Consider the following 16694-nt stretch of genomic DNA (forward strand, 5'->3'; position numbering starts at 1 on the left):
AGTTCCCACCCAAGGGTGCCTACTGTCTCTCTCCACCATAACAGTGAGCTTTAGTTGGTAAACCTTTATTTCTTAATAGCTTTAGCTGTGCCCCATACCAGAAGTATAGGAAAAGATCTAAAATATGAACTTGTGATATCCATTTAGTCTTTGTAGTTATTCCAGAGTTCTTCCCAAGTTTATTTTAAATGAGTCTAACCCTTACCTTCCCCCATTTCTTTTTTATATATTTAATTCTCCATTGTTTATGGTCTGTTTTGAAGATTATTTGCTTTCTTAGATCCTTGTCATTTATGTTTGAGCCCAAGCCAGGAGAGCAAGGGAAAAAATGTTTGGATATGGGAGACTAAAGAAGGGAGGTAAACATCCGGGTGAATGTGTATTTATCTTCATGTATCATTAAAGACAGATATAAATTCATTAATTCAACTATTAAAAATAAATACTTACTGAACTAGTCACTGTCCTCGGCACTGGGAATAGAAGAGTGAAAAGAATAACCAAAAATATATAACTCTGTCCTGTAACTCTTACTTTAGTTGGGGGAAGAGAGACAATAAGCATGATAAATAAGCAGAATATATGATATATTAGGTGGAGATAAATGCTACGGAGAAAAGTAAAGGAGAAAAGGAGCGTAGGTGAAATTTCAGATAGAGTACCAAAGGAATGCCTCACTCAGAAGACAACATTTGAGTAAAGACCTGAAAAAAATGTTGATACTCACATGTGATTAGTGGGTACCATATTAGATAGTGCAGTAGACCATTGTATAGACTTTGGAATTTATTCTATGTGAGATGAGAAATAATTGGAGGATTTTGAGCAGAGGAGTGATATGATCTGACTTACGTTTTAATTTGCTATGGTATCTGTGTTATGAGTATATTGAAGGGGACAGGGAGGAAATCTAGGAATCTAGTTGGGAAGCCATTGAAATAGGCCAGGTGATGATGATGGTGGGTGAGACTAGAGCAGTAGCAGTAAAGGGGTGAAAAGCAGTCAAATTATGGACATACTTTGAAAGTAGACCCATAGGATTTACTACTGGGTTAGATAGGAGAAAGAAAGGAATCACGGATGACTCAGCGATTGGAAGAATAGAGTTGCCAGTAACTAAGATGGTGGAGACCAGAATGGCTCAGGTTTGAGGAAGAAGTCTAGGAGCTTGGTTCTGCCTGTTTAGAAATCCAGGCATAGATGTTGAGCAGGCAGTTTGATACATGAGTCTGGAACCTATGGATTGGTTGCCTAAAACAAATGTGAGAATCAATGGCATATGGATGGTATGCAAAGCCATGAGACCAGGTGAGTCAAGTATAAACAAGAGAAGACGTTTAAGGACCGCCAAGGACATTGAATAACATGGAATGAGAGTTAGAGCAGTATTTCATATGTCCTGAATTGGGTGCTTAGTTTCTTTCCTTATCGGTATGTTTACATGACTCCCTAATTTGAGGGCTAGTGGGAAGGAGTTGCTCAGTTTGTGACTAGCCTATCTTCATTTAAAGATTCTGCTCTTCCCTAAAATCACAGGCAAAGTATACTGTGAATCACATTGGGCATTGCTGTGGGACTGAGAGGAGAGAGAAATAAGGCCAGTTATTGAAGGGAAATAGTTATGTACAAGCAAGTCTGAAAGCAGGACATGGGATGAATATGGGGAGGAAAAGGAGAATTACTTAAATCTGTTAAGGGAGAATTACTTAAATCTGTTAAAGGAGAATTACTTAACTCTGTTAATGGTTAACTGTGCCAGTGGCTTAAATGTGCTGTTTATTCTAGAGAGCTATATATCCAAGAACTCTGAAGATGATGAGCTAGCTAAAGAATCAAAGCGGTCAGTTCGAAAGCGGGGTCGAAGCACAGATGAGTATTCAGAAGCAGATGAGGAGGAAGAGGAAGGTAAACCATCCCGAAAACGGCTACACCGGATCGAGACAGACGAAGAGGAGAGTTGTGACAATGCTCATGGAGATGCAGATCAGCCTGCCCATGACAGCCAGCCCAGGGTTCTGCCCTCAGAACAAGAGAGCACCAAAAAGCCCTATCGGATAGACAGTGATGAGGAAGAGGACTTTGAAAATGTAGGCAAGGTGGGGAGCCCTTTGGACTATAGCTTAGTGGACTTACCTTCCACCAATGGACAGAGTCCTGGCAAAGCCATCGAGAACTTGATTGGCAAGCCAGCTGAGAAGCCTCAGCCCCCCAAGGACAACAGCACAGCTGGCGCAAGCCCGGCCCCCAATGGGACAAGTGGCGGGCAGGAGGCAGGGGCACCAGAAGAGGAGGAAGATGAGCTTTTGAGAGTGACTGACCTTGTTGATTATGTCTGTAACAGTGAACAGTTATAAGACTTTTTTCCATTTTTGTGCTAATTTATTCCACGGTAGCTCTCACACCAGCGGGCCAGTTATTAAAAGCTGTTTTATTTTTCCTAGAAAACTCCACTACAGAATGACTTTTTAGAAGAAAAATTTCAACAGACCTTGAAGTCTTTCTGTGAAGTGACCAGTTTTGAACTTTGAAGATAAATAATTGCTGTAAATTCCTTTTGATTTTCTTTTTCCAAGTTCATGGTCCTTGGTAATTTCAGTCATGGGAAAAAAATCTTATTGTAACAACAAAGATTTGTATATTTTTGACTTTATATTTCCTGAGCTCTCCTGACTTTGTGAAAAGGGTGGATAAGAATGCATTCCGAATCTGTGAGGGCCCAAAAACAGAATTAGGGGTGGGAGAAAGCACTTGTGCTTTAGCTTTTTCATATTAAATATATATTATATTTAAACATTCATGGCATAGATGATGATTAACAGACTGCTTAAAAGTTCAAGTCTGTATTATTGCAGTTTGAGAATTGTAGATAACATCATACATAAGTCATTTAGTAACAGCATTCATGAAATCAGCTTGTTTACTATTGGAGATAACCACACTTAATAAAGAGACCGAAAAAGTACCATCGTAAAAAACTCTAAGTTTCTCTTATAGCGGAGTTTGTTGTTTAAAAAAAAAAAATCATCTGAAAAGCATTTGTACAGTAAAATGTATAATGAAGCTTTGACAACCAGATTGTGCTAGTAAAAAAATTTTTAAAACAGCTTTATGCAGTGGTGATGAGGTGGCCTTTAATATGCTGTCATGGAGAATTATTAGTGAAATGAGTGTGGTCTTTCATAAGGCCCGGGTGGACTGTAAACTTTGCAGATAGTGTAACTCTTGTCTTCTGGCCACTTAATATTTAAATATCTGAAATATTTTAAAATAAGTACATCTATACATACATGAAGAGATGGATGCTAAGCTGACCGCAGTATTTTAGCACATTGTAGAAGGGGAAAGGATTTTCAGGTGAATTTTAACTGGTCTATTCTTGCCCTTAGTATCTACTTCAAATTGAAGTCTACAAACAAAGCAGTTCCTTTGGGAGGTTTTTAGTTTGAGTTTTAGTGTGTGTGTGTGTGTGTGTGTGTGTGTGTGTTGGAATTTCCTATCTGCCTGGATATATTAGCAGGGTTTGAATGTAGTTTTGGCCTTTGGCCATTAGACTTCTATTAAAATTCATTAATAGTCACACGACCAATATAGAATTGATTGAAAACCACCAATGTATTTAAGAGGTATGACATCCTTTTCAAACATCTCAACACTTTAAAGAAAGATAAAGCCCTTTGTTTCAAGAAAAAGGGGTTTGTAACTAACTAAATATCTAACATGTAATTGACACTAAAATATGAACTTGTCTTAGTTTCTGTTACAGCTGTAAAATTTCAGGCAGAGCCATAAATAACATTGTACAAAGTGTAGCACTTGTGATTAAACCTTGCCTGTCAAATTCTGAAACCTTCAGCCATTACTTCTGTGAATACTTTTGCCCTGGGATTGGGTTTTCTGTTCCAGTGTTGTGTCTGTTGCCGGCAATGGACACACCATATCTGCTGCTGGCCCAAGGAACTTCATTCATTTTTCTTTCCAAATTAAGCATTATATGTGCTAGTCAGTGTGTAGCAAAGCACTTCTCTTTTTTATAATTAAAAAGCTGGCATTAGACTTGCATTATAAATACCTCTCTAGAAACTTTATACTCCTTTTCCTCCCTCCACAGGTGTTGCCCTTAAATCTCATCTTTTGGCCTTGAAAGTTTATAGCTGTTGTTTTTCACTTGTTGGTTCTTGGGTTTTTTTGTTTTGTTTCACTTTAGTTCTGTAGTACCTACCCATTGATATTTTTGCTTTGATTCTAGCAGTGTATATGTATCTGTATAAAAAATAAAAGAATGAAAGCAGCCTAAAAATAGGATGCACCAACAGCATGTGGTTCCAAGCAAGTTGTGATTTTTATTTTGAGACAGTGTTCCACCAGAAGGGAGGGACGGGCTTACATTCACAGACAGTAAGTAGGGCTATGTAAGGAGCCACATTCACTTACCAAGCCTGCTTTCTGGCTAGGTTTGTTTCATTTATTTGAAAGTCAGTTAAGAATGTTGGCCTTTTTAACTATCTAAAACAGGCAGGCAATAGAAGGATTCCTATTAATGCAAGGTAAGTGGTTAGAATGTGCAGGTGGCCTATCCTGCCCCCAGTCTCCCGCTACCATTTTAGTTCCGCAGTTGGGTAAAGCCACTAAGGTGCAGAAACTCCCATGTACCCTCTCTCTACCTCTGGACACACCAGCTTCTGCTTCAGCCTATTAGTTTTCTTCAGTTAAGCAAATGACAAGAAGAAGTATTAAATGGGTAGATTATTTATTTTACAGGATGCCTAATGTGAAATAAGGAGTTCTTTTTACTCTTCTGCTATAGAGAGCAAAAGGTAATTTTTATCTTAGTAAGGACTGAGTATTCTATTTAGCAAATGTCCCACTGACATTGATACCATTTTTGCTGCCTGTTATTTACCAAACTTGAATTCAGTGTTTGTGAACTTGATAGTGTTTCCCTTTGAATTCCCTTCACATTCTGATTAAACCAGTTAACTATGCTTCATCTACAAAGAGTGCAATCTAAGCACCTGATAGTTACAAATTGCTATCATGCAGGTAGGTTAATTATGGCTGATTAAATGTTGAACAGTTCAAAAACAATTCTGCTGCTTGGTGTTTAGATTCAGTCCCTCAAAGAGTCTGTGTCTGCTGAAATACTAACTCTGAACATGCTTTGAAGAAGTTAAAAAAGAACAAAATGTAAGGAAAAGTGAAATTTCTATTTCCAAAGACATAATTCAGTCATTAGGAACTGGACAGCGTATAGGAAAGCAGCAATTCATCTAGAGTTTAGAACATTTTGGATCCTTGTAATTAGAGTACTAACCATGGATTTAGGCTCCCAATAGCTGCTATGTAATAGAGCCCTTTAATACTTTAAACCCCCTTTTTGGAAATACAAATTGGACTCCCAGTATCAAACTCCACAGTCTATAGGAAATATATTAAGGGGAGATGTAGTTTAGTACTCAGAATATTTAGTTTGCAGTGTCTGTAAAGGTTTGAAAACTAGACAGATTTTCACAAAGCAGAAACTTTGAATTAAAATACGTGAAAAGAACTCAGACTGAAAATAACATGTTTTGGTTTTGTAGACTTGTGCTGATGAAATAGTGTTTTGTGTAAACATTTTCTGTTGTTGGCACATTACTGGAGAATGACGGCAGCGACATTCTCAAGAATATACCTGATTTATTGAGGTCGGGTTTCCTTGGCACATCTTTTTCCAGTTGGTCAAGGTTGCAGATTCCGAGAATTAAAAGGAGTTTCATTTAGAATAAATTCATGTCTACTGATAATTTTTTTAAATGATCTACCAAAGAATCAAGGACTTCAAATGCTAAAGAAGTTGTTGAAAAAAAGATTTTTAAACAAATTAACAGGACATTACAAACTCCAGTTTTTACTTTTTGGTTGATAGAACCCATCCCATAATATGCATTTGGGCAAAGAACATATATTAAGAAAAATGTAGGTGTTTACTGTTATTTAGAATTTAAAAGGTGGGGAAATGTTAGCTATTTTTAAATGGGACTGATGGAATTTCCTCTGTCACAAGGAATGCCTTTTTAGCTTATGTTTGTGGGGATAAGAGATGTTAACCGTTCGCTAGTTCTACCATACAATTGAAAGGAACCTAATGAATTTACAAGTTTAATATTCAGAAAAAGTTGTGAACTGCCCTTCACCAACACAGTGGAACAAACAGGTCCCTGATTCATGGCATTGCCTCACAGCTATAGGACAAGTATTCAAAGACCCAGATCTTTTTTTAAATGGAATAATCATATATGTATGTGTATATATATATATATATAAATTAATATGTATATACATATCTTAGATGTTAGAAAAAATAAACCCTTTGAAATTATTATTTGACACTATAAAAAATAAGACATAATTGTAACTGATGTGAAATTATGAACATCATTTAATTACACAAAGCCTAGAGAAAAATAGTGAAGTTCCTCTTCTTGGTTTAACATCCTGGTTCTCCCAAGAAGCAAGAATGCCAAGACTGCATACCTTCTGTATCTACCTAGTCCTCTGCTTAATATCTGTTATTAAACTTTCTTAGAATAAATTCCATTCCTATTTTATCCACCATTCCCAGTTTGTACCTGTAAACCTACCTTGGAAGTGGCAAGCTAACTGTTGATTTACTTCATTGTTTTTATACCAATCCTGAAAGACAAGACCCTTTGCTATCAATGTATTTAAACTGAGTTATTTTGTTATGTGTATACTTAATAATTTGTTTTCAAAATATTTCACTCTTAAATTATCATTAACATTTTGAGTGCCAAGAATTGCTAAGTAACTCTGTAACATATATTGAAGATTGTCATTCTCCAGCAAGCAAGCAGTCATTAATAAGCAAAAATGTAGTGCTCTTGGTATATAGCTACTCTAGATGGTACACTCGACACTTTTTAAAAATTCATATAAACCCTCTCAGAAATTGATTAGGATACGATTCCATTAGTGAATTTTTTCATTTTTGTCATGTAAGCTCAATTTTTTTTCATTTTATGTTTATACCATTTTGCTCTGGGAAATGCTGCAAACCCAACTCTGACACATTGTAGTGATTTCAGTTAATAAAGATTTTTATTTTAATAACTAAGAAGTCTATCCTATGCATAAGTTATATGAGAGGGCATAACAAATTATTGGACAAGTAGAAATTTATTAATTAAGCTCCTTAGACATTTTGAATGAGAAAAAACATTTTTAAAGGAACTACATTTGTGTTTTTTGCCAAACCGGTACAAGCTAGAAAATGCACTAGTGACTGAGTGACCTGCCTTGTTCATTTTGCCACTGGATGATGTAAGTTAAGAATGGAATTGTTAACCCTAACTATATATTTTCTTGACTTTCATCAGTTTCTAAAGAAATCTAATTCAAGTGTTTGGGGTTTTGTTTGACATGTATTTATTGAGTTCTGTTCTTAGACCAGGAGCTAGCTGCATGTCATGCTTATGAATGGCCCAGAACACAATCATTGGGAAACTTAATGGCTCAAGACCTTCTGAATCATTTAACTTATTTTGTATGTTGCAAAAAAAAAAAAAAAGTTTATTTTGCTTGAGAGTCACATTTTTTTATAAATGTACAGCTTTTAAGGGAGGGGAGGTGGAAAAATACCCTAAAATAGGATGTAGATTTTTACAATTGTGTTTATGCTAGAACATCTACAGGTGCATTATGTAATTAAACCTAAAATTGTTTAAAAATCTGTGCCATGGTCTTTTTCATTATCCTGCCCTTTAGCAGAGTTGGTGCACATCAGTACTGCTATATGGACAAGCCTTGAAATTAGGCTAATAACCCTGTCTCCAAAGCTTTAAGATCATTGCATGAAAATTACACACACACACATACACACATATACACACATGTAGACATATATACACAGATCTAGTTTATATTAGTGTAAATGGATTTTCAATTTAAGAAGTTACAATGGCCCAAATTTGGCAGTTAGCAGCATATTCTTAAAGTGCGTGATTTTCGTGATGCCTAACTAGGGTATTCTCAATGTTGGTCTGATGTTTTGTTCTCTTATCAAAGTAGAGTCTTGATAATGGTATCTGAATTATAGCTTGCCCAAACCTGCCAGGAGGTTTTGTATACACCTTGAAAGGATGTGTCCTGTGCTGGGATGGAGGGGGTTGGGAGTGGAACAGAGCTTGGTTTCTTTTCAATCTGTAAAAGAAGGAGAAACTAGAATTGTTTGATTTGGTTATTGTAGACTCAATTCGTTAGACTTAATTCCACAGGAATATTTGTCTGCTGGAGGCATGGCAGGAAGGGATATCAGGTTCAAATTCCAATTCCCTTCTTACTTGATCAAAAGTGTTTTGAAATCTTGTAAATCTGCTGATTCTAGCAGCCTTATATGGCACATTTTACCATAAGTTATATTGACACCTTTGTTTAAGTGCCATTACTTTTTGCCATCTGATAATTTACCATTCTAATTTCTCACCTTTGTAGCGCAAGTGTATTCTTGTAAAGAATTAAATCCATAACTTCTACCTAAGTTACCTGTATCTATTGTCAGTTAATGTAGGATGTCAGTTTCTTTGCTCTCCTCATCCGTTCAGAAATGAAGCCTGGGAATCATTTATTTCCAGGCAAAGAATACAAATTCCAGATAAGAATTTGTAGATGGCTTATGTTAGATTTTCATTTTAATTTTAAAGTAGTAGCTAGGATCTAGTGAGTGTTTAATCAGAATGCCTCTTGGATTTCCAGACATGCTTATATGAAATGCTTTATTTTCCTATGCATAAAAAATTATTCCTGGGATAGGTTCTCAGAATGCTTTATTTTGTTTCTAGGAGATGAGAGCTAAAGCAGAAACTCCAAGATGAGCGTAAAACTCTTGAGGTAATAAGGAATGTGCTATTAGTTAAACAGGAGAAGCTGGCATGCTCTCTGCCACGTATGACATACTGCATGTATCGGGGGGGGAAGAGATTTGAAAACTGGAAATGTGATTCTAATAATGCACAAAGTAAATTTTGTGCATAGAAAATATAGGAATTCCTGGTAGCTTAAAGCTTCAGGGGTTAACTGCAGTGTATGAACACCTAGTGTGTTAGAATTGCAGTGCATAGTTGTTTAAATACAATATTCCTTGTTAGTGACAACCAGAATACGTTGTGGCTCATGCCAATATTTTTGTTAATGAAATGTTCAGTGTCTCACTATAGTCTGATCAAAACTCTTGGTGTTATAAGATAGGCCCAAAGCTATTTGATGGCTATTGGCCTAATTGTGTAAATTTTCTTTCAAAATGTTTTATTATAATACTTCTGTCATTTCTTTCACTTAATATATGTCAATTGTGATAATAAAAAAATTAAATAATTTGATGTATTTAGCATGATGTGTTTGCAAACTTAGTTTATTTTAAACTTTGTAGCACATAGAAAGTTAAGAATTTTCAATAACAGTTGATGAAGGTTGAAAATTTTTATCACCCCAGGAATAGATGAATTGTTCTCTTACTATCTAGAAAGTAAATGTGCAAGTGCATCAATTTCCCCAAAATAATGTTTAAGGCTATTTGCCAAGGATGTGAATTATAGATATTAGAAAGCTATTCTTGATTTCTATCTTTAGCCTCTGGAGAATGGATACATTAAAGAGGCCTTGGACTTGTTCTGTGTGGCCCTGTGGGAGCCACAGAACTAGGCCAGAGGGCAGAAGCCATAGGCAAAAGCTTTCTGTTTATTCTATGGAAATTCTTTTTTACAGAGTTCTCTAATAACTTGGATGTGAACTGTCACCAATAGGGGATGTTTGGGTTTAGGTTGAACTGCCATTTGGCAGGACTGTAATAGATCAACACATTTAAAAAGGGGTTAGACATTTAAGGGGCCCTTCCAATCCTGAGTATAATTCTCATCTACAAATGTTGATTTGATTTTCCTTACTCTTGGAATACAGTAGGATGCACAACGAACTCATTTTTTCCCCAACAAACTAGTGGAGTTCATTATTTGCAGTTCTGATTTAAAATATTGATAAACTATTTAGGTAAAGGACTTTTTGGATCAGAATTTCACTTAGTGGAGTGAAAGCTGATCTATGCTGGCAAGAAATGACCAGCTCCAGTGCTTCTTAGTGGTTTAATTGAAATGTTCACTTAAATTGAATTGGTCACATACGAGTGAGATGCTGTGTTGGAGGCTACGGGTGACAGCGCTGTGGCAGCCTTGAGAGAGCTCTTTTCTGGAGCTGACAGTGGGGTCCAGAACATGACTGTCAACCCACATCCCTTTCAGGTTATGAGACCAGAGAATGTAAAAGAGTTCTTTTCTTTTAAAAACTGAGAATTGGTCTACTATACTGTGATCATTTAGTAGCGGTAGAAATATAAAAAGTAATGAAAACTTTCTAGTGAAACTAAATTAAATGTTGGTTGAGATGAATGCTTGTGTGTCATTTTGATTCTTCAATCACTTTACATAAGCTCTTTAAGGTCCTAAAAGTCTAAAATGAAAAAAAAAACACTCTAAGGAAATGTGAATTCATATTTGCAACATTAGTTTTACACATAAAGTCATCCCCAAAGCGAAGTCAACTAGGAACTTACTAGTTCATGGTATAGGTCACCTATAGCTTCCTTATTGTTCCTCTTTGCCCATTTCAGAGCCACTTTATCCACACTCGAGCACCCGTCCTTCTCTCCAGTCTCCAAGGAACAGATGTCACCTCTGTTTTTGCCACATCCCCTCTGCCTGTGTCCTTGATCTGGCCCCTTCCCTCTTGCCTGCTCTGGGTCTTCCCATCTCATTGATTTCTCTCTGACCTCCATCCCTCTATATTCACTTTCTCGATACAAAGCTCTCCCTTATCATGGAAAACAAGTGTCATCCTGTCTCCCATCCAATCTGTTTCCTACTTGATTACCAGTCTTTAAAATAAATAGGTTATAGAAATGTTAAACTATATTTGAAAACTCTCACTGAAATGTCAGAAATTCCGAAGAGAAACTCTAGGACCCTAGCAGGCTTCTCAAGAACATACCTGAACTCCACCATGAGGAACAATTGTTATAGAAAGCTGAAATTTACAATATGGGAGAGGGTCCTCCCTTTTTCCCTGCACTTGTTTCATGTTTTTCTTTTGAAATGTCCATTTTCTTTTCTCTTTGGCATTATTGCTTGGTAGTGGGATGCCAGTAATTGCATCTTTTTTTTTTTTAAGGATGAATTTTGAGGTTAAGTAGGGCTTACCAACATCCAAGAGAAGCAAGCTGACTCAATTCTACAAAATCAGAAAGTTGGCTTCAGATTCAGACTGATTGAGAAGGCAAGGCTGAAATTTTATTGGGAGATACTATACGCAGAATCAGGACAGTGCCAAAGAGGCAAGGATGAAAGGTAGGGACCCACAACCAGAAAAGGCACATTGGAAGGGGAGAGAAGGCTAGGAAGCAGCCTTCAGGATGATTGTCCTCTCCATGACACGGCCACTTTTAATAATCTGGATGTGCTTATGCAATGGTTTCCAATATAAAAGTTCTTGTCAATTTTATTTTAAAATCTTTCTTCTTAGTTTTTAAAACTGAGATATAATTCACATGCCATAAAGTTCACCATTTTAAAGTGTACAATTCAGTGGTCTTTAGTATATTCACAAGGTTGTTGTCACCCCCCAAAATAACCCCATATTATTAGCAGTCACTCACCATCCCTCCCATCGAGTCCCTGGCAACCACTAATCTACTTTCTGTCTGTAAGGATTTGCCTATTCTGGACATTTGATATAAATGGAATTATACAATATGTGGCCTTTTGTGTCTGACTTCTCTTATTTATCATGTTTTCATGATTTCACCTATATTTTAGCATGAATCAGCACTTCATTCCTTTTCATGGATGAATAATATTCTATTCTATGGATATACCAAATCTTGTATATCCATTCATCAGTGGAGAGATACTGGATTGTTTCTACTCTTGGGCTATGATGAATAATAAACATTTGTGTACAAGTTTTTGTGTGGACATATGTTTTCAATTCTGTTAAGTACATAGCTAGGAATGGAATTACTAGATTATATGGTAACTCTTTGTTTCAAGTTTTAAGGAACTGGTAAACTCTTTTACACAGCATCTGCATCTTTTTACATTCCCACTAGCAATGCACGAAGGTTCCTATTTCTCCACATCAGTAACACTTATTGTCAGTCTTTTTTTGTTATAGCTATCCTAGTGGATATCAAGTGGTTTCTCAGTGTGGTTTCGATTTGCATTTCCCTGATGATTACTGATGTTGAACATCTTTTCATGTGCTTACTGGCCAGTTGTAAATCTTCTTTTCAGAAACATCTATTTAAATCCTTTGTCCATTTTTTTTTTTTTTTTTTTTTTTTTGCGGTATGCGGGCCTCTCACTGTTGTGGCATCTCCCGTTGCGGAGCACAGGCTCCGGATGCGCAGGCCCAGCGGCCATGGCTCACGGGCCCAGCCGCTCCGCGGCATATGGGATCCTCCCAGACCGGGGCACGAACCCGTATCCCCTGCATCGGCAGGCGGACTCTCAACCACTGCGCCACCAGGGAGGCCCCTGTCCATTTTTAAATTGGGTTATCTGTCTTTTAAATTGTTGAGTGTCCTTTATATATTCTGGATACCACACCCCTACCAAATATATGATTTGCAAATATTTTCTCTGATTCTGCAGGTTAGTTTTTTACTTTCTTGATGTTGTCCTTTGATGCACAAAGGTTTTTCATTTTGATGACATCCAATTTTTTTCTGGGTTTTTTCTTTGCTTGTGCTTTAGATGTTTTACCTAAGAAACCATTGCCTAATGCAATGTTACAAAGATTTATGTTTTATATTTGTAAGAGTTTTATAAGTTTATGTTTAGATCTTTGATTCATTCTGAGTTATTTTTGTATATGGTGTGAGGTAAAGATCAAAATTCATTTATTTGCATGTGGCTATCCAGTTGTACCAGCACCATTTATTGAAAAGACTGTCCTTTCCCCCATTGAATTATCTTGGAATCCTTGTCAAAACTTAATTGACCAAAAATGTATGAGTTTACTTCTGGACTGTCAATTTGATTCCACTTATCCATATGTTTATCCTTATGCCAGTACTACACAGTTTTGATTATTGTAGCTTTGCAATAATTTTGACATCAGGAAGTGAGTCCTCCAACTTGGCTTTTTTTTTTTTTAAGATTATTTTGACTATTCTATGTATCTTGAATTTTCATATGAATTTTAGGTTCAGTATATCAATTTCTGTCAAAAAGGCAATTGGAGTTTTGATAGGGCTTACATTTAATCTGCAGATCATTTGAGGGAATATTGGTTTCTTAACAATAGTAAGTCTTTTAATAAATGAACATGAGATGTCTTTCCTTTTATTTTAGGTCTTCCTTAATGTTTTTCAAGATGTTTTGTAGTTTTCTTTTGTTAAGTATATTCCTATGTATTTTATTCATTTTGATGGTATTATAAATAGAATTGTTTTTCTTAATTGTATTTTTAGGTCATTCATTGCTAATGTATAGAAATACAACTAATTTTTTACTTAGGAATAAACTTAACCAAAGAAGTGAAAGACTTGTACACTGAAAACTACAAAATGTTGCTGAAAGTAATTAAAGAAGACACAGATAAATGGTAAGACATCCCATGTCATGGATTGGAAGACTTAATACAGTTAAAATGTTAATACTATACACTAAGATATGTTTTCAGCAAAATAGAAAAATTAATCCTAAAATTCATATGGAATATCAAGGGACCCTGAATAGCCTAAAGAATCTTGAAAAAGAAGGAAAAAAGTTGGAGGACTCACCCTTCCTGCTTTCAAAATTTACTATAAAGCTACGATAATCAAACAGCGTAGTAAAAAGACACATGGCACAAAGTCAGCCATAGAGACCAATGGAACAAAATGTAGAGCACAGAAAAACCCTCACATATATGGTCAAATAATTTTTGACAAGAGTGCCAACACCATTTGATAGGGGAAATTACAGTTTTTCAACAAATAGTGCTGAAAAAATTAGATATCCACATGCAAAAGAATGAAGTTAGGCCCTTACCTAACACCATATGCAAAAATCAACTCAAATGGATCAAAGACCTAAATGAAAGATTTGAAACTATAAAAATCTTAGAAGAAATCATAGAGGAAAAGCTTCACGACATTGGATTTGGCAGTGATTCATTGGATATAACACCCAAAACACAGGCAACAAAAGAAAACTAAAACAGATAAATCTGACTACATCAAAATGAAAAACTTCTGAACATCAAAGGACACAAACAACAGAATGAAAAGGCAATCCAGGAATAGAGAAGATATTTGCAAATCATGTATCTCATAAGGGGTTAATACCCAGAATAGATAAAGGACTACTACAACTCAACAACAACAAAATCTGATTTTTAAATAGGCAAAAAACTTGAACATACATTTCTCCAAAGAAGATATACAAATGGCCAATAAAGCAAATGAAAGATGCTCAACCTCACTAATCATTAGGGAAATACAAATCAAAATCACAAGATATCACCGCACCCAGATGGGTTTCCCTTGGACAAATATCAACCACTTTACATAAGCTCAGAAGTACCCTATTCCTTTGCACATTGTTAAGGACATTTCAGGCAGTCATCACTGCTAAGTTCTTTTTCTTCTTTCTCTCTCACCTAAATCATTGCCATCAGCCTACACACATGCTGTAATATTCCTTGTTGTCCCTAAAACAAACACACACACAAAAAGCAAAAACAAACAGAACTCTACCCTAATCCTTTAACATCTTTATTGACATATAATTAACATTCCACATAGTTCATCCATTTACTACCCTGATTCTTTACCTTCTTTTCTAGCTACCAACCCCATTCACCTGCACTCCTTCAAGCCAAACTTCTAAAGAGGGTTATCTGCCCATACGGCTTCAAAGTCACTCTACATACCTTAATGAAAAAGCCAAAACTATAAAGTTTCTAGAAAAAAATAGGATAATATTTTCACAACCTTGGAGTAACCAAACATTTCATAGGATATTAAAAGCAATAACCATGAAAGAAAATATGAGTAAATTAGGCTTCATCAAAATTAAAAACTGCTCAACAGAAGACACCACTAAGAATATCCAAAGGCAAACCATGGGCTGAGAGAAAACATTCATAACACACGCATCTGACAAAGTATTTGTATCTAGAATAAATAATTCCTACAACTCAACAATAAAAAGACGATCCAATTTTTTTAAATTGGCAAAAGATTAGAAAATATACTTAACAAAACCAAGTATATATATCTGTGTGTGTGTGTATATATATATATATATATATACACACAAATGGCCAATAAACACATGAAAAAGTGCTTTAACACCGTTAGTTATCAGAGAAATGCTAAGTAAAACCACAATGAGGTATACTACACACCCAGTAGAATGGTTAAAATGAAAAAGACTGACAGTTAGTACCTAGCACATTAAGCTCTCCGTAAGTGTTAGTTGCTATTTTCTTGTAAAAATAATAATAATAATAGGGCTTTCCTGGTGGCGCAGTGGTTGGGAGTCCGCCTGCCGAGGCAGGGGACATGGGTTCGTGCCCCGGTCTGGGAGGATCCCACATGCCGCGGAGCAGCTGGGCCCGTGAGCCATGGCCACTGAGCCTGTGCGTCCGGAGCCTGTGCTCCACAACGGGAGAGGCCACAACAGTGAGAGGCCCGCGTACCGCAAAAAAATAATAATAATAAAAATTTAAAAATAATAATAATAAAGATTGTTATTATTACTGGATATGAAGAGTGAAAGACTAACCTGGGTTAGCATAGAATACAAAAACACTTTTCTTTTATCTAATTTATTTTCTCACTTTATGATTTTACTTTTTTAATAGTTTTTTTCCTGAGTTCCCCCCTTCATGTTTTTTTCTTCATCTATTTAATTTTACTTGTTTATCTGTTTATTCATCCACTACATTATAAAAGTTAACTTTGGCTCACACCAGACTCCTGACATTGTCCCAGTATGTTAATAGAGACCTTCTCAAAACCTTACATTCAAGAATATGATAGTGGGGCTTCCCTGGTGGTGCAGTGTTTGAGAGTCCGCCTGCCGATGCAGGGAACTCCCGTAAATTCAACATTTTTCATTAAGACTTTATTCTTTTAGAGCAGTTGTAGGTTCACAACAAGTTTGAGGGGATGGTACAGAGATTTCCTTATACCCCCCTCCCACTCATGATAGCCTCCCCCATTATCTACATCCTCCACCAGAGTGGTACATTTGTTACAACTGATGAACCTACATTGACACATCATCACCCAAAGTCCATACTTTATAAGTTCAATTTTTGATAAGTTGAATGACAGGTGCCTGTGGAACTTCCAAGTGGAGACGTCTAGTAGGCTGTAGGGTGTAAATGTCTGTAGTTCATGAGACAATTCTGGGATGGAGATATAGATTTGGGAATCATCCACACAGGGTAATTCAAATAATGGGCATGGATAAGCCAAGTCAAGTGTTTAAGGAGCAGCACAGTGGCTAATACTGTTCAAGGTTCTTTCTCTTTCTCTTTTCTGTAGTTAGTGTATTAATTATCTGTTGCGGTGTTTACCCCAAAACTCAGTGACTTAAAACAACAGCTATTTGGGACTTCCCTGATGGCCCAGTGGTTAAGAATCTGCACTTCCA

The 16694-nt window shown here is 36.2% G+C and overlaps 1 protein-coding gene across 4 annotated transcripts in view; it reads left to right on the forward strand.

The window, feature by feature from the left end:
• Positions 1 to 10452, forward strand: part of RSF1 (remodeling and spacing factor 1) — a 175629-nt gene extending 165177 nt beyond the window's left edge. For 2 of the 4 annotated variants that reach the window (XM_082627858.1, XM_082627861.1), the window contains one exon: positions 1786 to 6685. In XM_082627858.1, coding sequence (XP_082483984.1) covers positions 1786 to 2354 — 569 coding nt within the window. In that variant the 3' untranslated portion in view covers positions 2355 to 6685. Of the gene's footprint in view, positions 1 to 1785; positions 6686 to 8837 lie in introns of those variants that run through there. The other 2 variants (XM_082627860.1, XM_082627859.1) reach the window with 2 other exon arrangements.
• Positions 10453 to 16694: the final 6242 nt, after the last annotated feature.

Source organism: Mesoplodon mirus (genome assembly GCF_964341445.2).
Source record: "Mesoplodon mirus genome assembly, chromosome: 7".
Lineage (NCBI taxonomy): Eukaryota > Metazoa > Chordata > Mammalia > Artiodactyla > Ziphiidae > Mesoplodon > Mesoplodon mirus.